Genomic DNA, 24,410 nt, shown 5'->3' on the forward strand with positions numbered 1-24,410 from the left:
AGATTAACAGGTGTTCCAGATCTTTAGCCACTGATGATGTAAAGACACCTAGAAAACCTGCTGGATAGGAGCTCTCCAGGACCAGGGGTGGAGACCTCTGTTCTTTATGGCTCATTTTCTATGTGTCCTCTGGAATCTTGACCTCTGAATAATCCTCCAAAGGTATTGTGGACCAGTTGGACTATGGGCCAAATAACGCTTAGGAAGGCCTAAACCATCTTGTGTTTTAGTGAAATAGAACGAGGAGTATCTGCTGGTGCAGTCACTAATTCCATACACAACACATACACAACACTTCCAACATATTTCAAATATAAAAATGCAAACATAGGAGGCTGTGTGGTCCAGTGGTTACTGCAAAGGGCTTGTAACCAGGAGGTCCCCAGTTTAAATCCCGGCTCACTCACTTAACCTCCTTGTGATCCGTCTTTCAGGTAAGACGTTGACTGCAGCTGACTGCATAGTTCACACACACTAGCATCTGTGAGTTGCTTTGGATAAAGCCGTCTGCTAAATAAACAAGTTAGTGCACACATTAGATTCTGTTTCAGTATCACTTTTGTGTCGTAGCAAAATGTTGTATTCTATGTCAAGCTTTATTTTATATTCTCCTTCCAGCTTTCCTAGACCCTGGAATAACTTTGGAATTTTTGTCGACTCATTAGGCACACTGGCTCTATTCTCACAACCAGTCAGAGATCTTGAATAGCTAAATGCCACCGTAGTGCTTTCGGTAGTTCCTGTATGACATACAGTTCCTGTTCAGTTATATCTCTGCCATTGGATAAGGTACATTGTATAATCTTTAACTGAGACTTTGCAGAATCTTATATGATTTCTTTAGGGCATCAGACTCAGCTCCTCTAAACAGATTTTCAGGAATAACTGTCACATTAGCTCCTGTGTGTATCTTGAATTCAGTGTTAGTCTTTCCCTGGTAAATCTTTGCTAACCATGTCTTTTCATCTTTAAATGGCTATCTGAAGTTCCTTTCTACAGACTGTTGCATAATGGCCCTTCTTTGATCATATGTTGCAAACTGCATCTTTAGCAGGACATTGTTTTCTGCTATAGGATGGACTTTTCCCACATCCTGTGCTGTTTGTCTGTTTATTAAACCGAAATTGTTTTCACTTATTCTGCTGTTGCTTTAGTTTGTTAGTCACATGCTGTTTTGGTTTAGTACTGTATGGTTTCTTTTCAGTACTCACTGCAAACTATTTCTCATCATAGCCTGCTGTGTTATTACTGATTCACTCAGGCGAGCAAGGCAATACTGCTTTATCCAATGTGGATCAGGGTCAGTTAGCAGCCTTTCTGATTGCTTTGTATCCCACAACGATTCTACCACATGTAATTTTGCTGTATAATGCTCCATAGCCGCCATGTTTCTAGAAACAATGCAGTATTGTAATAAAATCACCTGCTTTTTGCTGTTGCCCCTACATACAATGAAATGCACTTCCAGCTCTTTCTTAACTGTATCATATGCAGGCATCTGTTGAACTGTAAGGCATAAAGAATACAGTACATCATCCGTATTTACTTGGGTTTCCTTTGGTTGTTGATCAAGGCCAAAAGCTAATCTAATCTAAATCTTCTAACCCACAATGGGGTATTTGGAACAGAGCTGATTCCATTATAATTTCACCGTCCTCTGAGATATAAAACAAGACAAGAATGCTCCATTTACATCTGCTGTACATGCCCATGATTAAGTAAGTTACATTGGAATGTTTCTGTAATATCATTCTAAAATCTTACAGAGTCATTGTAAACACCCTTAATAACGTAATGCACAACTATTTAATGTCATGGTTCACTTGATGCATGATATCCAAAATATTAGCATAGCCCCTCCTTAATTATCATAATATGACACCCACTAAGAAGTTTGTTGTAAAACCATGCCAATTAAAAAAAAGTACAGTGTCAAGTGGGTTTTTGTTCAGCAATAATAGCTTTACTATCACATCGTGTTACCTATATTTTTGTTGAAAACATAGACATTGGAATATCATTACACTATGTAACACAATTTTTGTTCCTGGGTAGTAAGTGTTATTTCCTAATTGCTTATGCCTCAGAAGTATAGAAAATGGCTATTATTCCCCACAAACTTTGCTTTTGTGACCAGGACAGTGATATTTCAAAATATCACTATTTCCAATGGGAAAACGGGCAAATGTGTGTCTTTTCGTTCACATAAAGTCAGAAAAAAACAACATATGAATCCAAATTAACATGTATTTATACTAAAGTAATACAAAAATGACTACAAAAGATTTAGAAGTGAGTAGTTTTTCGAGACTTACGATTATACTGTATTTACAGTATTTATGTGAACGAAAAGACACACATTTGCTCGTTTTCCCATTGGAAATAGTGATATTTTGAAATATCACTGTCCTGGTTGTGGGGAATAATAGCCATTTTCTATACTTTTGAGGCATAAGCAATTAGGAAATAACACTTACTACCCAGGAACAAAAAAAAAAAAAAATTGTTACACGGTGTTACATGATGTTAAATAAAGCATCTAAATTATGTCTCAATCCTAAAACTCTCGGTGTTCAAAACGTTTTTTTTTGCCATAGTTGTATAGTATTGCTTTATAATAGCACCATTAAAAAAAAGAATAATAATAAACAATGATAAATGTAAACCAAAAGTCTGAGCACAAGGGTCAAAATTCGAAAAAGTCTATGACACGAATACCAGGGTATTCGTTTACATTATCAAACCGAATTTGCAGCTCTAATTGCTTTTTCAATACATTAGCAGTTGTAGTCCTCTGTCATTTAATATGAAAACCTCTAAAACTTCTTTGTAGGTCTCTTTTACTAAATTAATAAAGGCTCTACTTAAAAGCCCAGAGCTTGTGAGTGTGCTCCTTAATGTATGCACCCCTAGGCGACACAGGGATTTCTTGCCATTTAAGTAATTTAATTATGCTACTGTTCTCCAAGCTCTTCTTCTCTTCCAAAGAGAGGGTTCTCATGTCATGAAGGTTTGTTAACCATCTTGTAATTATATTCTGAAAAAAAAATCCTATTAGTCAGCATAGACTACATTAGGAATATACAAATATATATAAGAAGTGCCTTTTATCTCAGCAGAAGTAAAAGTTGGTCTTTCCTTGAAGCAGTAAACAAACAAACAACAATACATGGTTGCTCAAGCCTGGTGCTGAGGTGCGTAGCCCGGAGCAATAATATAGGAGACCACTGGCAGGAATTCCCAGCTATGCTAATGTAATTCATTTTAGGCTACAAACATGACTTTTTTGTTCTCGGTAGGTACCCATGATAGATGCTACTTAAGGCCAGTAAGTAAGTAAGTACATTTATTTATTGATATAGCACCTTTCATACAACAGTATCCCAAAGCGCTTTACAACTCAATATAAACAAAAATTATAATAAAATTAATTAAAACATTACTTCAGGCTGATGTAACATGAACGTATCTTACTGCTAAGGAACTGAAAAGTCTAAGCTTAGAGCAATCAGCTATCTGATCATCAAACATGAAACAAGAGTATAAAGAAATATCTTTCTAAATTATACATTTATTAATGAATTGATTTTTGTTTTAGCTTCAGTATTTATTATTTTGCTTACAAAACAATTAAACTTTAAAGGACTCCCATTTTAGGAGTCATCTGTAAAAGACAATCATTTGAAATGTTAAATAGTGTTCCTGCACAAAAAAAACATTCTGAATGAAGAGGTCTCTAAACCCTCGTGCTCTGCTTATTTAAAAAAAAAAAAAAAGATTTTTTATTTGGTCAAAGAAGCATTTTTAAATATATCTTTACACCTTTACAAGTAAAAGCTATAAAATGTCTGTTAACACATTATAACTAGGGCTTCTGTTTTTTGGTTTTAATTCATTTAATTTTTTGGTGCTATTTTGAGCTATTTTTGAGTTTTATGTAAATTGTTGTCTTTCTTTTTTTCATTGGGGGAGGGGGGTTGCTTTTTATACTGTATGAAATAGTTTTTGGATAGTTTCCAAAATTCTTGGGTGTTTTGTTGTGTCACAGTGTGTATAGTAACGTGACAGTACTTGCACACTTGTACCGTCTTTCCTTTATTGTCTTCCACAACTAAATCTTTATGGTCACAAGCATATATTTCTGGGGATTTTTGTGTGTTTATGCATTTGTTTACATTTCGCCACAATTTGCAATTCTGTTCTAAATTCCACAAGTATATAAATCAACCCTATCAAACTGTAATATAGATTTAAATCTCGCGAGCGAAAACAATGCATCGTATTAAATTACAATCTCATTTTAAGTGTGTACAATCCTCCAATAGATATTGAGGAATTTGCTGCCACTCAGTAGTTGCCGTGGGTTTAAAGTATTCAGAACAAATCAATGAGAGATACAGGTCAGAAAGGAGGGACATTACCCAGCTGAACTGGCTAGGTTCCTTTTTTTTGTAGGTTATTTTTCATTTATTTTTCACGGGGAAAGGGTTCAAGTTAAGGTGAATTGAGTATCCATTTTCCAGTCTTTAATGGATATACACCAATTACATTTTTTCAGGGGTACTTTATCATGTTTTATCGGTTAAAACCGAAAATCAGAAGCCCTAATTATAACCTAACAAAATATAAACAATAACACTTTAAATCACAAGGGCATAAACAAAGTCAACAGGCAAGTTTATTTTTGTCAACACAATTTGAAACATGCTATAATTTACATCATGGCATTCCATTGAGTCATGGATAGTAGGAGTTATGAGGTGAAATACATAAATGCTTGAGTAAATAAATAAGTGGTTCTGAACCAGAGAGCCCTATGTTGCAATGTCCATATCTGGAGAAAATACAAGCAAACCATTTGAGGCTTTCATTTTGGTTTCAAATATGACCTGTAGATAATACATAATATGTATTTTAGATATTTCTATAAAAATGTGCTATTGTATTGACTTAGGACCTTTAAAATAAATAAATACACAAAAAATAAATACATAGATAAATAAATACTACTGAACAACAGTGGCCTACATTCATGATAGTACATTCAAGTCGTTTCTGTTCAGGTTCAATACACTATTTTGACATTATACATTTTGAAACACTGTGTAAGTATTAAATCCACATTCCACTTATAAAATTTCATTTTAAAGACAGGGGCTTCCAACTGAATTAAAGCCAAGGTGACACTTAAAGATGCATATATTGTGCTGAGTAGAGCTAATGCATTAACATTATTGAATACATCAGAACTGTTATTACATATACTAAAAACAGCTATCACTTTTAAGGTCTCTTTCTACAGTACATAACTCTTATCAATATTCATTATTATTAAGAAGGATACCGACTTAAAAAAAAAATAAAAAACTTCATACGACACATTTTTTGGACACTTTTTCTGCTTTGGCAATCAATAGACATTTTTTAACAAGCACACCATCAGCAACTGAAAAACTTAAAGATGACAATTCCAGTACAACTAGAGCCTAGGGTGAGATTCGGGGGAGGGATTACGAGTACTTGTCCCTCCTTTGATAACTCCCCCTGATGGTCAGTTTTAACAATCGTTAGTTTGTTCCATATTTTTAAGACAGAAAACTGCATCTAAGACATCATCTTGTGTATTTGGTAAATATACCTAAATTATGATTTGAAAAGGCATGAAATAATAATGATATTTTGAAGTTCTGTTAAAAACTCTTGATACTGTACACATGTGCATGGGCATGGGGTCCAGAAGCCATTCTTTACACACAGAACAATATAACTAATAGTAAGAGAAGAAGTTTCACAAAATGAAAATACTCACAGTTTTGTACATGATGCACCATGTTTCATCTGGTCTCATGTTCAAAATGTTGATCTGAAACATGCCTTACAGTGTTGAGTGTTAGAATTTATATACAAAGGTAAGGAGGTAAGGTGCTGAACAATAATTCTTGGTGCACAATGAAGAGTCAGTGAAAAACATTTTTATACCACGTTTGGTATTGGTCATTGCATATGAGGCAGATAAACACAGTGCTTCCATTCTCTTATCAATGGATTGATGTGCATTGCATGATAGAGCACTCTCAACAAAGTAGGGTCAAGTGAGTCCTACAATAAAAATCTGAAAGGCGGACAGTGGAGAGGAACTTAGGTTAGGGAAAGGATGATTCTTAAGGCCTTGGTGCACAAGCAAATTTTGTTGATGAAAATGGTGAGAATAACATAACATAGGAAAAACATTTTGTAAATAAAAGTATGCTATACTTCTTAGACATTTCATAGATGATGGCCTTATAACTAAAAACATTTTAAAATGTGTACACCTTTATAAATACAGTGAAAACCACTTTATCTTAAACCACTTGAATTGAATTAACTATAAAGAAGGGTCAATCAAACATTTTATTTCTGCTGTAAACATAACCATTGATAGGAACTGAAAGAAAGAGAGGCTAACACTGTCTTGATTTAAGCCATTTTATGATGCATATCCTTTGTGAACTGGTAGATCAATCCCCTGTGCGTTAGAGAAGGAGAAGTACCAAAGACATAAGGAGAAGGCTCTGATGTTTACAGATTTGAAACGCAAGAAGCTTCTATTATAAAGTACATACAAATTACCACAAAGTAATTCAATTTTAAATGAAGAGGATACAACCAAGATGACCACTCATTTTCTGCAGTTTTTAAACCCAATTCCTGCACTCTGAGTTAGGTCATCATCCCCCCTCAACCCTCCTACTCCTGCTTGAGTATTGTGGGCAATTCACATTGTACATTCTGTATAGCCACCTGATAATGACACTGTTAAGGCTGCTTGATAACAATAACACATGCACCAGCTCTTCCAATGTTCAGTGATGACATCTGTGTAAAAGAAAATGACAAAAAATGACAATGTAAAACAATACACACAAAGAAAAGGCCTACAGTACGTTCACATTATGAAGAGGATTATTGTCATTTGTCAGGTATCTAAACTAAAAGTTAATACTAACTGAAAGATTAATGAACATGAACTAGCAAATGGAATATCTTTGCCTGCATATAACATGTTGATTGCATATGTAATAACACAATTAACATCCTTCTGGTTTGCTCTTGATACCCTTTTCTTGTAATTATGGAATGATTTCTACATTGACAGCTTGCCTGGATTTGGTGCAGTGATAGGTACTTTTGTAGTTACCTTTATCCATTCATTTGTCTCAGGATCATATGATTCCATTGTGTTCAAATACGTTTGTCCATCATATCCACCAACTGCATATAACTTATCTCCAAGAAGGCATACTCCGACGGCATCTCGAGGCAAGTTTAGTGGTGCAACAATGGTCCATGTGTCTGTTTTTGGGTCATATCTAAAAAAATATATAAAAACATAATAATCAGCAATAATTATCATGCTTTTTGGGGCATAGCAGGAGCACCAAGAAAAGATTCAATAACTGAAAAAAATATTCAATTGTGAATATGATTTACTAAAATGTGAATAAATACAGATTGATAATACCAATGTAAATGTGTTATTGTATAACTGTGTGCTGCACATGATAGGCTGTTCCACACTCACAAATGAATTGACTTTATATTGAAGTACCTCTCCACGCAGTCTGAAAGCCGTGAGCAATGACTGGAAGCTGGAGCATCATGCCCCCCAACCGCATATAGAAAACCATCACATGCTGCGACTCCTACACCCCCTCTTCTCTTGGACATTGGTGAACACATACTCCATTTATTAGTGTGAGGGTCATAGCACTCCATTGAACTGAGGCAGGAACTTCCATCACGGCCACCAACGGCACACAGTCTGTTAAAATTATGTCAATATAATGTCATTTACGTTTATTACAAAAAAAAAAAAAAATGTTATGAATCAATTACATATACAATACATTTGAAAACAAATGTTCTCTTTCAACCATGAGCAGCTCATTACAAATGTAAGAGGAGAAGGTGTGCACTTGTGGTCATGGACAGGAGTCAAGTGAAGCCTTCACTATCTACAGTGCAATATACAACTAGGTGCATCTAGGTAATCCCTCCCCAGAAGATGTAAGAAAGAAGCTCAGTTTTCATGTAATAGTGATTGGTATCACCAGCTTCATAAGATAACATCCTAATTAATTTATCATATACATATGCACAGGCAGTAATCATTAGTAACATAGCTGTGCCTTGGGTTTTAAGGAATCTACCTACTTTCCATTTAATGCTGCCACTCCAGCCGTGCTCCTGGCAGTAGACATACTTGCAACAAATGTCCACTGCTGACTTTGTGGATCCCATCTCTCCACTGTGTTCAGGTAACTCCAGCCATCATGGCCTCCAACAGCATAAATAGGGCCTTCTAACAGTGTCACTCCTTGAAACAGAAGAGAAATGGTGCAACAGAAACATTAGGTATACATTTTGCCCTTGAAGACATGCCCACCCCTACTTTTATAGTATTTTGTCCAACAATTTTATTAGTTACAGTATAATTTTCACTACTCCCAATTTAATTGCAACCCTTTTTAATGCATTGTCTTCCCTGTAAAGGTATGACATTATAAGCCTCTTCTCTATGTCTTTCTAAGTAACTAATGATTGAATTATTAACCAGAAAATGAAAAGCTTTCATCAACTTTAGATCTAGACTGAATCACTAAAACCAATGTATAATTACATCCGATATGATGTATTTTTAAACACAGAACAGATAATTATTGAAAATACAGCACAGGTAATTTTCACTTGCAAATAAAAGAAAAAGCAAAAATCAAGGTTCCTATGGAGACCAAAATTATTCAAACAACCTGCATAAGCATACACTGAGACTGAGCATGTTTGGATTCTCCTGTAGAGAAAGATGAAATTTGAAGAAACATTGCCGTGAAAATGAACCGTTATCTACCGTCATAGAAAAATAGATTGCATGGCACTCCATAGATCGGTATCACACACATATTGTGTAACAGCATAATAATCAAATTGACTCCTGGAAAGCAGGTACCGGTACAAGAAAAAATATGCAGCGAATGCTTACATTTAATTCTAACAATGATATCACCTTTCCATCACTGTCCCCAATTTAAAAGTCTCCATGCCTGACAGCCACTCACAAAGATAGTAATTTACAGCTAAAAAGGCTGTCCTGATGAGCTGTCATGACAATATGAAAATGCACCTTCCAGCTCGCTGCTGCCTGGTTTAAGTGACCTTCTTAAAGAAAGAGTAATCTGTGAACACCACATTGTACTCATGCTAATTGTTAAACACAGATTAAGGATAAAATGGTTTATGAATAATTACTTCATTAACCAATAAAAATAACCCCAAATGGTAACACATCAAAATCCTGGAAGTACTGATAGAAATACTGATCACCACATTTTTCTATTCATTTCTACACTTTGTATTACTATTCAACACAGACACAGACATACTGTACTGACAGCTATGAGCTCTACAGATCTTAACCTTGCCATGGCAACAACATTTATCCCTTCAAAGCAAGCAATTGCGAACTGCTCATTTTGAAATTTACGTTGGGAAAAATAAATAAAGTGGTCTAATTTAATAAAGAAAGTGTAAAGTACTGCTGCCCTTTAACTGAATTAATTAAAATATAGGTGCCTTTTTTCACTTGAAGAAAACTGTTGCAAACTCAATGTTATTAAGGACTAAAATACTGTAACTACTTCTAACTGGGGTTCTGAATGCTGCTGGACCCCATGTGCAATTCTTAACAGATCGCATTGCCTGTGTCCAATCCATTCTCTCGATTGCATGCTGTTCAAGATAAAAAGGTGATGATCCTCGCTTGAAGTGGGCAAGCATTGTCATGAAATGGCATTTGTCATCAAATGACTGCACCAGCATAATCACCACTGGATGGAAAATCTAATTTCGGTACTGAACAGCAGTGTGGGATCCATTCCGGAGGACATGGGTGTCTGACATTACCACATCATTACAGAGCCTACTTTATATCTATTTTGTTCTGCAACATTGGCAGGGAAAGAAACGTTCACCAGGCAGTATAATTAAGACAACATGATGATTTAACACTACAGAGAACTGGTATTCAATCATTCATTTTGACACTATCCCTAGCCCATTTTGAAATCTTCCTGGATGTGTCTGGGTGTCAGAGGTATGGCGATTAATGGACATCATACCAGGCTCTGTATAGAAACTGCAAGCCCTGTTACATTTTAAAGCTTATTTCTCAATTGGGTAGTGTTTGAGGGTAATCAAAGTGTGTGGTTGACTTTGACTTTTCACAAAACTTTGTTTAGAGGGTGTGGAACCTTTACTGTCAGCCTAATTAATGACTTTATTAACATTCTTTTTATTTTGCATCATTATCCATCCATTAACACAGTCAGTCATTCAGTAAATGTCGCAGTATGAAACTCCCACAGGTATTTGTTGAAAACCTTGATCTCAAGCAAAAGTTCAAAATATATATATTAGATTTTTAGTTAATCACCAGAAGACCCAATGAAGTTGCATACATGTATATATGTAATTGACAACACCTCTCCAAGATAGGCACATGTTTTCTGTTCGGCCTTTCCCTATTCGATTTAATATCTATTTTTATGGAAAATATATATTTTTCTTTTTTTTTTCACTTCCAAGTGTTGTTTACAAAGTTGGTTCAAGGCTGCCAAAATCTTTGAAAATCAACAAAGTTTTCTTTATTCTTGCTTTCCATGCTCTTTAAGCCTGATCTGCTAGTAGCTGCTGCGACTATTTCATGTATTATGCTACTATCATGTATTATGCACTTTCCACTGTATTTAGTGTACTATTTCATGTATTATACTACTATCATGTATTATGCACTTTCCACTGTATTTAGTGTACTATTTCATGTATTATGCTACTATCATGTATTATGTACTTTCCACTGTATTTAATGTATTGGGCATTGGTTTTTTTTGTGTGTTTTTTTACTGTATATCGTGTATTATGCATTTCTCTGTAATTAAAGTATTATGGATTTGCTAGTTGTTATTACATCTTGTAAAGCGCTTTGTGATGGTGGTCCACTATGAAAGGCGCTATATAAAATAAAGACTAATTGATTGATTGATAGTGGCTGAAAGTAATTTATCAGAATAATCCAATTTGGCTCCACTCTATACATACTGCATCAGTGTAAAGTGGAATCTAAAGTAAAGATTTCATAGAATTTTTTAAATGTACAACTTCAATATTAAATCATTTTTTTCATGATTTTGAATATTGCTAAACAGCACACTAAAGGTAAAGCAATGCCTAAGGAAACATCAAAAATATTTTTGTTTTTTTTTCCCTCTGAGATTTAAACTACAACTTCTCTTTAATGCAATTTCTCTTTAATTCACAGCATGGATAATGAAAGAAAGTATTTCTAGTTCATTTCTAACAAAAGAAACGATCATTATTTTAAACATTCACTTACTTAGCTTAAAACAGTTTTCAAAAAACCTAAATCATTAGTTTGCCTAACACGACGACGCTTTTGTAGGCTTAAGGGTAACTAATGTAGCATAAGTGAAATATATATATATATATATATTTCCCTTCTAAACTTACTTAACAGCCTGTAATTTCAGTAACAGAAGGGAAACATGGCAAAATGAGGTTTCCCAGGGAACAGAAATATTAAACATTTATAACAACATATGTACACTCTGTAACAACCCTGGAAATAGCAGTTCAACAATAACAAGTCACGGCAAGATTACAGAAAAATAAAAAAAACTTCAATTAACGTTGTTCAGGATTGATTTTAAAATTTTCCTTACTACTTACATGACCCTTCGTGGTTTAGGGCCTTCATATTTGCAGGAACTGTTAATACCGTATGCCCCTAGTCATACCCTGAGATCAGCAAATGCTGTCCTTCTGGTTGCTCCAATAAGTCGGCTTAAATAAGGAGGGGGCAAGGGTCTTTAATAGTTATGTTCCATGCCTTTGAAACTCTATTCCAAATTATATCAGGAATGCTGGCACAGTTGACATTTTAAAATCTTTTTAAAAAATACTTGTTTTAGTTAGCTTATTTTTGAGCTAGGCCGTTGGCTTCGATTTTATTGTATTGTTTTTATTGTAAAGCGCCCTGGGATATGCTTGCATGAAGAGAGCTATACAAAAGTAAGTTATATTGTAATGTAACCAGACTGGACATTTCCTCACCTTCCCACTGAGCTGTAAGGACACCATAAACTTAGAAACCTGTATATTCAGAGCATCTTGAGAACTGTACACAATATTGGTTGATACTAATTTACTAGAATGGGGGTGTAAGGTTTTAAGGGGTCCAGTTCAAAAGGCAGGGTTGATCAAATCATAAGGGCACACAAGACTTTCCTTTAGGTATGCCATTTCAAGTATGGAAGCAGGACTTGAAACAAGCCTTTCCCATTACCTTTTGGAGAGTAGTATTTTCCATAGAAGACACACCCTGGGTCTGCCATTTATAAAATGTAATTTGTGTTAAATCCTTGAGGGTGCCTTCACTTAAGAGAACATTAGACTTAAGTTACTCCCTTTACTGTAGCATGACCCATCCCACACAATGAAGTGTTCTTATGATGAAGTGTACTTTCTATATTTAATAAGAGTACTTGAAAACAATCCTCCCATATCCAACTTTGGGTTTCAGTCCCAGTCCTACAAGTATGACAAATTTTTCAATCTTCAAAACAAAGCCCTAGGAGGGAACACTGTCCCGGCTAAGGTCATCTTTGCTTTCACTTTAATTACCAGTCTTGCCTTCAGGGAGCCGTTAGTACAAAGTGAAAAGGAAAATTCTATTACATTTAATTGGTTTTTGAGGGTTCTGGTTGTTGAATTATTTATATGATGATATTGGAATGAGATGCCTTTTCTTCATGCTACAGCTGATGTCAGTGAATTCAAGGGATCTATGATGTTCATCTTTTACACATCCCTGATAGCCATATTACTGTCAGTTTGAGCTCAAAGCAGTACTGTTGTGTGCATCAAAAAGTGATGACAGAAATGGAAACTTATTTAGTTAGTTTTCCTCTCCAATTGTATGTTACACAAAGAACCCTACAAATACCACTACATTACATCTGCTCTAAACCTTACATAAATCCCAAGGAGGTCATACCAAGAAAGGACTTTAGTACAATTTTCTTGATTGATACTATAATCTACAGTGTGAATCATTATGGGCATCACAAGTGTCCTGAAGGGCGATATAAGAAAGGTTGTGTTAAAGGCGCTAAAGAAGAAGCTCTGGATGTACGGGTATCTACAGCATTCCTTGCTACAATATCGGGAAGTATGTGGAGTATCTTGCTTTGGTGAGCATCTTTGAACCTTGTATGTATTTTTAATGAAATCTAATGCTGCAAGAACACAAAGTCACTTTTTCAAAAACAGTGGCTTGAAACCTGGTTCCAAGAGTCTGGGAGACCTATTTTGAAGCAATTTTGCTGTATCTAACCCTAAGTCTCCCCTGGTGTGCCATGGAGTGGCCTGAAACCAAGCCTCCTGAAAGCAACTAAGTGGCTTTGTGTGCCTTCAGCTTCATACAGAATGTACAGTACATGTTCACCTTGCCAGAGGAAGATATATGATATCAGTCAATAAAATTTATGAGACATGGTAATTGTTTTTTTGACAAACACTGGAACAATACTAGTCAATGTTTATATGTTTCTGTAATAACATGTCAGGAAGCTTGGACTCAATTGTTTACTAAAGGTCAGTTTAATAACATGATGACATTTATTTTTTACTGGCTACTTCACAAAGAATTTCAAAGAAAGCAATAAAGTATACAGCTGGAGCAAATATTCAAGTTCTAAAATAAATCAGATTCTGGTGTTCCCTCTTTGCCCCTAAGAAAAGAATTATGATTTGCACAATTTATACACATCTTTTTTTTATGTTCAATGGAGATAAAGCCCTGTGACAAAGTGCCTGCCCCTGTGTATATTATCTGTTATATGTTGCATGTGGTGTGTTAAATGTTGGTGTATAGTCATTGGTACACAGGACATAAACAGGTCTGTGTAACATGAGTGTTCAAAATGTATATTTGTATTTAGGCATGAGGATTGCCCAGCACTTCACGTGCAAGTAAAAAGTAATATGTGAGCACGGGGAATTGCACTTTATTAATTCACGTGCAGTTGTACCGAGACTCCAACTGAATGATTGATTAGCAATCGAGTCTTGGTACAGCTGCATAAAAGCAGCATGTTTTCACCCACTCGCGGTTGGGTGTTCGGTGAGTGGAGAATGAGATAGGTGACGGAGGTAGAAATAATAAGAATAATAGTAATCATTAAAAAATAGAAGCTCACTGTGTTTGTTTGTTGCTCCATTGTTTGTTTTGCTTAGTCAGTTTTGTTTGTCTATTTATTTTGGCGAATGTGCCGTATCCTGTTTTTGTATTGTTACCAACGTTTATTTTCTGTCTGTTCAGTTAATTTATTAAATGCTGAGCGAAAAACATTCGTTCAGCTCCCCCAAACTCCACCTCTCTCTTTGTTTATTTTCCTGCTTCTGGTCTGACGCCACCCACTCCGGCCATTTTTGTGACAAGCCCCCATACTTTTAGATCCTAATTATTTCACCTAATGGGTAATCTGGCTCACAACTAAAAACCTAAACACAGCCCGTCCTTGCGCGTATACACAATTGTGCACATCTACCTGTTCCAGGCTCAGGGAGATTCAATGATGGGGCTTGAAGCAATATCTACTAGTCTGTCCCTCATGCAACTTCAAGGAGAAACACATGTCTTGCAAAGCATATACATTTAGAAATTACTGGTTATAGAAGTTCACTGGAATCACCTCTGATTTCACTTATGTTCAAGGCTTAGACCACTTTATCGTGCTTTATCATGCTTCTTGCTGGTCTTTAAATGTTACTTAAATCTACAGCTACTGGTCTCTCTCTATGTCTTACATGGGCAGACATTTAATCTACTCCCTCTACCTGTTATGCAAATACGGTACAGTATGTCTTTAATTTGCAATGAGGATAACTTTGAACTTTAGAAAAGCAGCACACATGCTTTTTATAAAAGTAGAACACCATGCCAGAGAAGTAAGCTCTTATTCAAATGATTTCACCATTTTTAATTGAATAATCCCTTCTGTTAGAGGTGTCTTGATTTCATAATCAAGCATCTTCATTTGAGTTAATATGTTTGTTAACTAATCCACTAGAAGCAGAGCAGAGTTAATGCAAGCAAGTTTAAAGAGTGGTGGTATTTAGATCTTGCTCCGAGTATAACTTTAATGATATGTAATTTGTGTTATAAACGATAACAAGTAACACACACTAAAGCAGCTCCACACCTCCTACTATCAGATTAAAAGCAGCTGGGCACATTTTATAAAAATATTTATGAGAATGGATTTCACATATCTTGTACTTACCAAGTCCATGTCTATGAGTTGACATGGGGGATACAATGGTCCAATTCTTTGATTTCAGATTGTAACATTCAACAGTGTTTAAAGTCTTCAAACCATCTCTCCCTCCAATAACGTACAGATTTTCCTCAATGACAGCTACTCCAAACTGCAGCCTTCTGCCATTCATCATCCCAGCCTGTGTCCAAGAATTTGTTCTCAGGTCATATTTTTCGATGGTTGATGCACCTGGAAATACAATCATCAAAGCAAGTTATTTAGGGTGTGACAAAATAACAGACTTTTTGTACATATACACAAAAGTATAACTTCTAAGAGAGCAATGTGACCTTTTGTTTCTGTTTCTACAAAATGCTCTTTGTCAAATTGAATGTATGTCTGGGGAGGTGATATTTTTATTCCTGTAGGCAACATTCAGTTCTACATCATATTTAAGAGCAAAACAAAGCCAACTTTTTCAACTGGTTAAAAAATATGGGGGTTGGAAATCTTTACATTTTATCTTAGTACATGTGTAAATTGCATAACCTAATCAAACTAATTAAATAATGTGTTACAACTGTGAACTGGTCTGGGAATCCTACATTTTCGGAGCCCATTTATTATCTATACATAGTTAAACTACTTTTTTACTCGTCACTATTAGGAATCACTAATTGTGCTAATTGTACAGTTTTTTTTTTTTTTTTTTTTTTTTTTTTTAAACCACATTTTGCAACTTGTCAAAAGTTTACATGGGGGTAGATTAAATACAAACCAAAGGCAGCATGTGCATTATGAGAAGCTGTGATAACTGGATGGTTTTCTAGTTTGCTGCATCAGATTTAGCAGTTCTTAAAATGTAGGACTCTGCAAAATAGGAGAGACACCTATGTTTTTTTTTTTTGTATTCATTTTTTTATTTTATTATACAGTATGTCCCAAATGTATCTGATTCTCCCAAGTCAAAGCCCTGGTTTGAACGATCGCCCCCCATTAATTTAATTTTATTAATAACCATCACAAATAATGCCAAGGGGAAATATCGCGGCTAAGGTGAACAGAAAAAAACTGCCAAAAAGTAGTTGCTCTGTGCATTAATGATTCAGACAATTGCTTTCATCATCAATGATGAAGGTTCAGGTGATGAAGACATGGACTTCGCTGGTTTCAGGTCAGATGATACAGACTCCACAGTCTGATTGATTACGCTTTCAATGCTATAGTGCTACTTTGGATTCTACGTTAATGTTTTATTTTGTGTTGTGTTTTCACACTGGCCACTAATTTCTTACTTACAGAGATTATATAAAGCTATTTATTTTCATGGACTGAAAATGTCACGCCTTTAATATTTAAAAAATGTAGCGACTTTTATTCTAGCGTTTTTCATTATGTGCTTTTGCACTGCACACTGTAGCTTTAAAGTTTATTGTTTGTTTTGTGCAAATATTTGAAATGAAAAAACAGTGGACATACTGTAGCAACTTTCAATTGTATTTCACCAGTCAATACATATGTTCACTGCACTTCTTGATTCTTTAGCGAGGCTGTGTGCTGTGCTCTGCCTTTGAATTTTAAGCATGCCTAATTGTAAATGTAATCTATCTACCTAATCTTAATAATGCCCCCGCTCCAAACACAGTTGAACACTTTCATGATTAATGTCTTTCAAATTGTATTTTATTAATAAAAACATTTTTTAAAAAGTTGAAAAAAACATCTATATAAGTAATGCATGAGTTAAAGCTTTGTGAACAGGACCCACAAAAGGATCACGGTACTTGTGTTTAACTCAGCAGTTCTCTAAAACTCACATTAAAGCATAACAGTAGAACACAAAGAAATTAAATTACTTTAACAGAACTATATTGCTTTTATTATTATCCAATTATCAGAAATAGCAAATTACATCAAGTACTTCCAACAACAGCTGTGTAGGAATATGTTAAATCCATTGCCAATGTTATTCTAAATAAATAGTTATTTATTTCAATTAAGGTTCAATTTCTTTTTCAATTAATCTAGATTGTAAATTAGTCTACACAATAATATATCATGTGTATTGAAGCACTGATAATCTATTTTACTTTATTTTGCAAATAGAAGTAAATAAATGTATATTTACCTTTATAAATGCATAGTAATTTAGCAACAACCAAATAAAAACATTAAATAAAAAAAAAAAAGTGCTGCAATACTGTGCCGTTGGAAGGTTCAAGTTTAACATGTGTAGAAATAGCTTGTTACTGTATGTTTTTATGGAAACTCATATTTTACAAAAACTGCTTAGCAGCTGAGGAAAACTCCTTGCATTATAACCAGTCCTTTCTATATTGCTACAGTAATCCACTGTGTTGGCTCAGTTGTTGTTACCTGGGATATCATTCTGTTCTCATGAACATATTTTCCTGGAATATGTAATATAGCAGGCACAGGCAGTTTTGTCGCAATATCTGCTTTGTGGCCAATTGAGAAAATCAAGCCAGTATTACCAAGGTCTTGGGTTTATCCGCTAATGAGTCAGTTATTCGCTCCTCATACACTCAGCCTGTGATTCATGCATCATTGAACATCACAGCAGTTTCTGTTTTTCTAATACAATATTGGTTGATTTCGGGGATCCTGCTGCGCTAAACCAGCTGCAGAGATACAACCGATTATTTCATGAAGATTCACCTTTTCTGTCATTTAGGTACTAAATCTGGTCATATACTATGTAAATCTGTGACTGACTGAACTGAATCCAGCAAACTGGTCACATTAGGGTTAGTAATGTATACCCAGGTGTTATTTTCTTGCTGTATAATTACCTGAACCTGTTAAAAACGTCACACACGTCACATCTTTTTTGTCTTGGAAGTTAGCCTCTGTTGAGTGAGTCTAGAGTTTACAGTCAAACCCAGGTGAGCACCAGTTCTAAATAACAAGCAATTGTAGTGTCCGTCAGCTATGCCACTTTTCATGAAAACTGTAGAATATAGTACCATGCAGTTTAAACTGTGGAGGGAAATCAGGCGAATGAAATATAATGTAAAGCACATACGTATACTGTACAGGCAGTGAATTGAAATAAAATACAACAAATAATTAAAATTGATATACAGCAACACTGACATTTAAGTAACTGGCTGTTAATTGCATTTTCTGCCTGACTGTTTTAGTACTGTTGATAGTTTACAGATCTCTAATCTAGTATATTAATGTTCCCTGCAAAGGCACATTTTTACAAAAGTAGTAGTTAAATGATCCATGCACATCACAGAAATCTGACAAAATGCTTAACAATAATGCATACTACCATTCCCTGAATGGTAGCGGAGCAGTAATTTATAAGATATAAGAATGAATGAAGACATTAGTCATTAGAAGATGTATGCCATTTCACTCTGTCTAAGTAATTAACCAGACTCCTCTCTATGGTAGTGTTACATCATTAAAGTGTTAATTATATAAAGACATTGTACGGCTAGTTTTATTATTTTTTTGTAAGAGGTCTGACAGAATGATTTGCAAGACATTGTTCTGTAAATTGGCATAGTAACAATGCTGCTGGCTTGTAATTCATGTTGAGATTAAAGAGCCCACATTTTCCAAATAGGTATTACTAAAAATCAGTTGAAGAATTTAAGAAAAGGGTCAGAGCAAGACACAAAAAGAGACAGAGAAAGTTCACGAGGTAGCATGCACTTCTTGTATGACAATGGAAATGCATGACAACATTTGTATATGTTAAGAAAGCCATATTTCACAATTAATAAGAAAACACGAGGAAAATGTTCTATGTGAATGGAAACACAACATTTTGCAGCGTTCCAAATGTGAACTGTTCAGTACAAATCTTGCCCATTGAGAAACTTGAATGAACCTAAGATTCACGCCAGTTTCATTTCACAATAAATTATGTGCACATCTACCGTACCACATGTCAAAAAAATCAAATTAACAAAACAAGAGAAAGCTAATGATTGGAACTATTTCTGACACATGACGCTTGTAAAGTACTAAGTACCTATCAGATGTTCTAAAGAATATCATTTGAGCCACTTTCTCCCGCAAATGCTGGTTCTGATCCATCTCATAAACATCTCAAAAATTCTTAAAAAGACCCATTCACACAGCACAAATTGCAACATTGATGCCAGTACAATACCATCATAACCCTTTCACACAACCAAAGGGATCATGAGAGTCAAACTTTCAAACATGTCAGTCAACAGATCACTCTTATAGCAACAGAAACTACTTTAACAAAATCACACAAAAAATGACACCGTCTTTGGCCGAAGAAGTGGATTTGGCTGCTTTTTGTTTGCTTTTAATTTTCAGTTATATTATACAATATAACAACGTGTTAAATGCCAAATTGCAGGAGCTCTAGGCACACAATGCAATCAAATTGCTAGGTTCAGCACCCAAAAGCCTGGGCTGATTAGAAATGCCTAAACATTTTCACTTGCATGTGATCATAGACACTATCTGTATTTAATACCACTGTAACCACTGGAAAGAAGGATCATGTAGACACTAACACCACATTAACCTTGACAAAAGGAAAAACTTGTCAAGGCCGAGACCAGGATGCAGGTTCTATTTAAAGATAAAATTATTCCAGTAAATCGTCTCTAATATGTACAGCCGGGGTGGGGAACCTTTTTCCTATCATGGGCAATCGGCACATGATAAAATCAATCATGGGGCACACAAGTAAAAACCAAATTAATTTAGTTAAAAGCAGCATAGAAATAGAGAATATTTTTAAGAAAATATAACTAACTCACCCGCTTTCTGAGTTATGTTAGTGTGATGGTTGAGTTTGCTTTTCCTTGGCGAGCGTTGTGATATCAGCTGGCACTGAAGATGTTGCCACACGCAACTGGTTTTTCAAATTGTCTGTTAATCTGGCGCACAGGCGATTCTTTGTAAGTGTTAGCTTGGAAAAAAAACTGTTCACAACAGTACGTGTACCAAAGCGAAACAATTTTCAGTGCATGTCTCCTCAAGTTTGGTAATTCATTAGCACCCACATAAAGTTAGTAAAATTCTAGCAGGGGCAGATTGTTGTATTTAGCTTGAAGTTCACTGTTGCTTTGCAGTTCTATGACCTCAGTTGAAAGTTCTCAGGTACATCAACCGCCTCAACATTGAAAGGGGTTGCAAAAATGTTTAATTCAAGTTCTTTCGATTTTAGGTCTTGAAATCGCACGCTAAATTTCTCGAGGAAATTTGAGCACTCCTTGGATACACTACTATTGATGTTGGTTTGTGTCCCTCAAGTGTTGGAAAATGTGCCATGTTGCCTTTTTTCAGTTGGATTTACCACAGTTTTAACTTAGATTCAAATTACTTTACGTTTGAAAGCAGGGAAGAAAAAAGCTGTTTGGGGCCTTGTAATTTTAAATTGAGCTCTGAAAGGTAATGAGTTATGTCGACCATGAACACCAGGTCATATTGCCACTAGGGTTCACTCAACTCGACCACGGATTTACCCTTCATCTCCATGAAAATCTTCACTTCTTCCCTCAGTTCATAAAACCGCTCCCTCTGCTCAGCCATCACACTTTAAATTGCCGGCTATTTAATCCTCTAATTTTAATAAAGTTAATGCTTAATACTACTACAGTCATTATGTTGTTCAGTCGTATGGGCTGCATACACAGATTCTCTTGGTGAATGATGCAGTGACACACTAACAACTTACTTGATTCAAGACTGAGGCAGTTCATTTCTTTCTTGATTAAGGCAAGTCCTTTTTGTTAGCCAACCATAGTTGGGGCACCATCAGTATCAATACCACTGAATTTTTCAAACGATAATTGAAGCCCATGCACTGCCTACTTACCCATCTCAAAAAAATCTTCACCTTTGGTGGTGCCATGCATTGCTATTAAAATAAATCCTGTCACATCTCAAAATCTGGTGTGATTCCACGCAGAAAAATAACCATCTGGGCTTTATTTGCTATCTGGGCTCTCTTCAATAGCCAGAGTAGAACTCAAAATCTACCATGAAATCTTTCAGAGACATTTCAATATTTTGAGCCTTATCATAAATTCGATCCAACACTGTCCTACGAGATAAGCTCACAGTCTCAAATAATTGTATTTTCTCATGAGCCAATAACGCGGCGGTCGTAACTGTGCACTCCTTTACAAACTCTCTTTCCATATGAGGTTTAAGGTTTTTTTTACAATGAGATCCTCACAGCATAGCTTGCTTGTACCATGCTGTCCAGCTCTTTTCTTGGTTCTGTAAAAATAGCTTGCAGTTCATTCAAATTTTTTCTGTGTGCAGTTGTCCAAAAAAGTTTTTATACATAGAGCACAGAATTTTTTTTTTTTTGGAATTGCCAATTGTATTTTACCCCTTTTTCTCCACAATTTGAAACGCTCAATTTGTAAGCCTGGCTCACCGCTGCAACCCCTGTGTTGACTTGGGAGAGCCGTCAGCTGTCCGCTTCTTTTCACTCTGCAGCCCCATCATTCAGCTACCTCAGAGCGCCAACGATACAACTGTAGCTTACAACATGGCTGCTCATTAATGTGGAATGTGGTGCACATGGCCTGTGAAAGGAAATGACACTGCCTAGCAACCCCACAATGGGCATATGGTTCTAAAATTAGAAACCCTGTTGCCAAATATCTAACCTACTACCCCACTTCTCATGCCCTGAGGAGGGGCTGCATGCGATACTTAAGTGCTATAAAATTTTTTTTTTTGCTGCTGGCCAGTTGAAATGAGGCCACGGGGCACATCCGGCCTGCGGGCCTTAGGTTCCCCACTTCTGATGTATAGTGTTACCATCACTACATAGATCTTATATTTTCCTAAATGAGAGCGGCACACGTTATGTTAAATGCATATTTGCATATATAAACAGTAAAATTGGTGAGCATAGCTTTTACATGCTGTACATCCCGTTGAAGGAACAAATCCGGCACACATGAGTTGATTCTGGGAGTTTGAGACCTTGTAGGAAAACAATTATGTTTCTTTACTCTGTAGCTCCACTCTGTTCCTTAGCAAGCACATATGCAATTGATGAATACCTCACTGAAGGTAATTTAGTCTTTGCCTTAATCAAACAATGCATTATTGTCTGCTCGATACAATGCATATCAACTGAAACATAACACAACTTTTTTTTTTTTTACTGGCTAATGTGGCATTTCAGTGGATTAAAAATGCAATAAAAAAACCAGCAAAAGTACGTTGAAATTGCTTGTGTTGAATCAAATACTGAAATTAAAATTCACAATTCCAAAAAAACTGTTTTTAGAATGTAATGAATTGGCATCTGGCAAATAGCAAACTAAACGGTTCAAAGACGAACATCTTACCAGTCAACTAATGAGCAAGCACTGTAGTCGAGAGGAAAGCACGTATCTTATGTCAGTAGTATACAACTCATCAGCCGCTAGGAGGAGATCCATTACAAGTTTGTATTCACCTTTGTTGTTGTCCATCCCTCCTACTGCATACAGTGCTCCAACTGTAGACTTCCTTGGTTTGGTCCGTGGACTTTGCATTAGAAGTCTTTTTTCAGGCAGGAGATGATATTTCATTGCTTCCAAGATAAGCTTTTGACATTCCAGGTCATCTTTGAAGAGAATGTTATTCTCCAGATCTGCCAGAATCTACAAAGAAGACATATATTATAGCCATTATACACTGTTTAGTAAAAGTTTACTGCTTTTGTAAAGCGCTTTGTAATGGTGGTCCACTATGACAGGTGCTATATAAAAATAAAAAAAATTAAAAAATTAAAAATTCCAAATGAAAGGATTAATTGACACTTTTTAGAGGACACTTGCATTCCTTTTTAATCATTCAATGGCTGCCAAATATGCTTTTTATGCAAGTGAAAGTTTTTATTATTATTATTATTATTATTATTATTATTATTATTATTATTATTATTATTATTATTATTATTATTACAGCAGTTTACCATGAAGGATTTATTAATGATTTGTTAAATGTATTAATTCATACCTAAATATTGTATAAGAGTCCATATGATGTATGCATTGTATACATTTAAAATATGTTTATTCAATGTGTACTATTTAAAATTTAGTCTTAATTTTTGTTGATATTTTAAGTTGTATCCAGTCTGAACAGGTTTAGCACCTAATGTTGCTTTTACACAACACTTTTTCGATGTCCTCAAATTGCACTAGTATTGTTTTAAATACTTGAGAGAGTACATATTTTACATTCAATAATGGTAGCACAAGTGCATGCTACGTAAGATTATGGTTATGAATGAGTAAAATGATAATAAAAAATTAAAAAAATCTCCAAGCGATTTACCAGTAGCAAAACACACGCAGGTCAAAAGCATTCCAATCCTGCAACTGCAACTAAACACCAGGATCGTATTACTGATTATGATAAGGCATTTGCTGCAGACAGGTTGCATATGCCACATCTGAACACATAACTAAATCATAACATCTATTCTATGACCTTTTCATTACTTTTTATCTTTTGAAAATAATTTCTTCAAACTATATTGTCTTATAATGAACCCAGTCTACAATTTATAAAATATGAATCTTGCCAAAGGTGTTGAGAGGGGAACATACTATATGCTTTATTATCTAATTACATGTATCTCCAAACCACAATTCTTTATACTGGCAGATCAGAGAAAGCAATTACAGTGAAGTTCAAAGATCAGCATTTTGTTCCAATAGAGAACTCAAATAATTGTCTTTAGCAAATTATACATGCATTGATTAGAAAGTCTGTATTATGAGTTTCTAAGTGTCGCTTTTTCGGCATAATGATTCTTGAATGCAAAAGCTAAACATACATTTAGTTGCAAAATAATTCCTACCCAAAGATCAAGTACATAAATACACCTGAATCAATCAGAAAGAGTCAAGCAGGCTCCCAATATTTACAGCATGATATGTATATGTTCGAAAACCACCAGTTAAAATAAGGTTCACAGGGCGGGAACGAGGGCTGCGAGGTGAAGGGAGTGTTTTTATGCAACTTTCGATTGAAGGCTCGGCCTCTAGT

The 24,410-nt window shown here is 35.3% G+C and overlaps 1 protein-coding gene across 2 annotated transcripts in view; it reads right to left on the reverse strand.

Moving 5' to 3' along the window:
- Positions 1–6,126: 6,126 nt before the first annotated feature.
- Positions 6,127–24,410, reverse strand: part of LOC121328070 (kelch-like protein 1) — a 59,398-nt gene continuing 41,114 nt past the window's right edge. For both annotated transcript variants that reach the window (XM_041272550.1, XM_041272549.1), the window contains 6 exons: positions 22,828–23,014; positions 15,402–15,626; positions 8,197–8,359; positions 7,592–7,804; positions 7,181–7,352; positions 6,127–6,858 (listed from right to left, as the gene is read on the reverse strand). In XM_041272550.1, the coding sequence (XP_041128484.1) occupies positions 6,799–6,858; positions 7,181–7,352; positions 7,592–7,804; positions 8,197–8,359; positions 15,402–15,626; positions 22,828–23,014 (1,020 nt within the window). In that variant the 3' untranslated portion in view covers positions 6,127–6,798. The remainder of the gene's footprint in view (positions 6,859–7,180; positions 7,353–7,591; positions 7,805–8,196; positions 8,360–15,401; positions 15,627–22,827; positions 23,015–24,410) is intronic.

The sequence above is a fragment of the Polyodon spathula genome, chromosome 15, assembly GCF_017654505.1.
Source record: "Polyodon spathula isolate WHYD16114869_AA chromosome 15, ASM1765450v1, whole genome shotgun sequence".
Classification (NCBI taxonomy): domain Eukaryota; kingdom Metazoa; phylum Chordata; class Actinopteri; order Acipenseriformes; family Polyodontidae; genus Polyodon; species Polyodon spathula.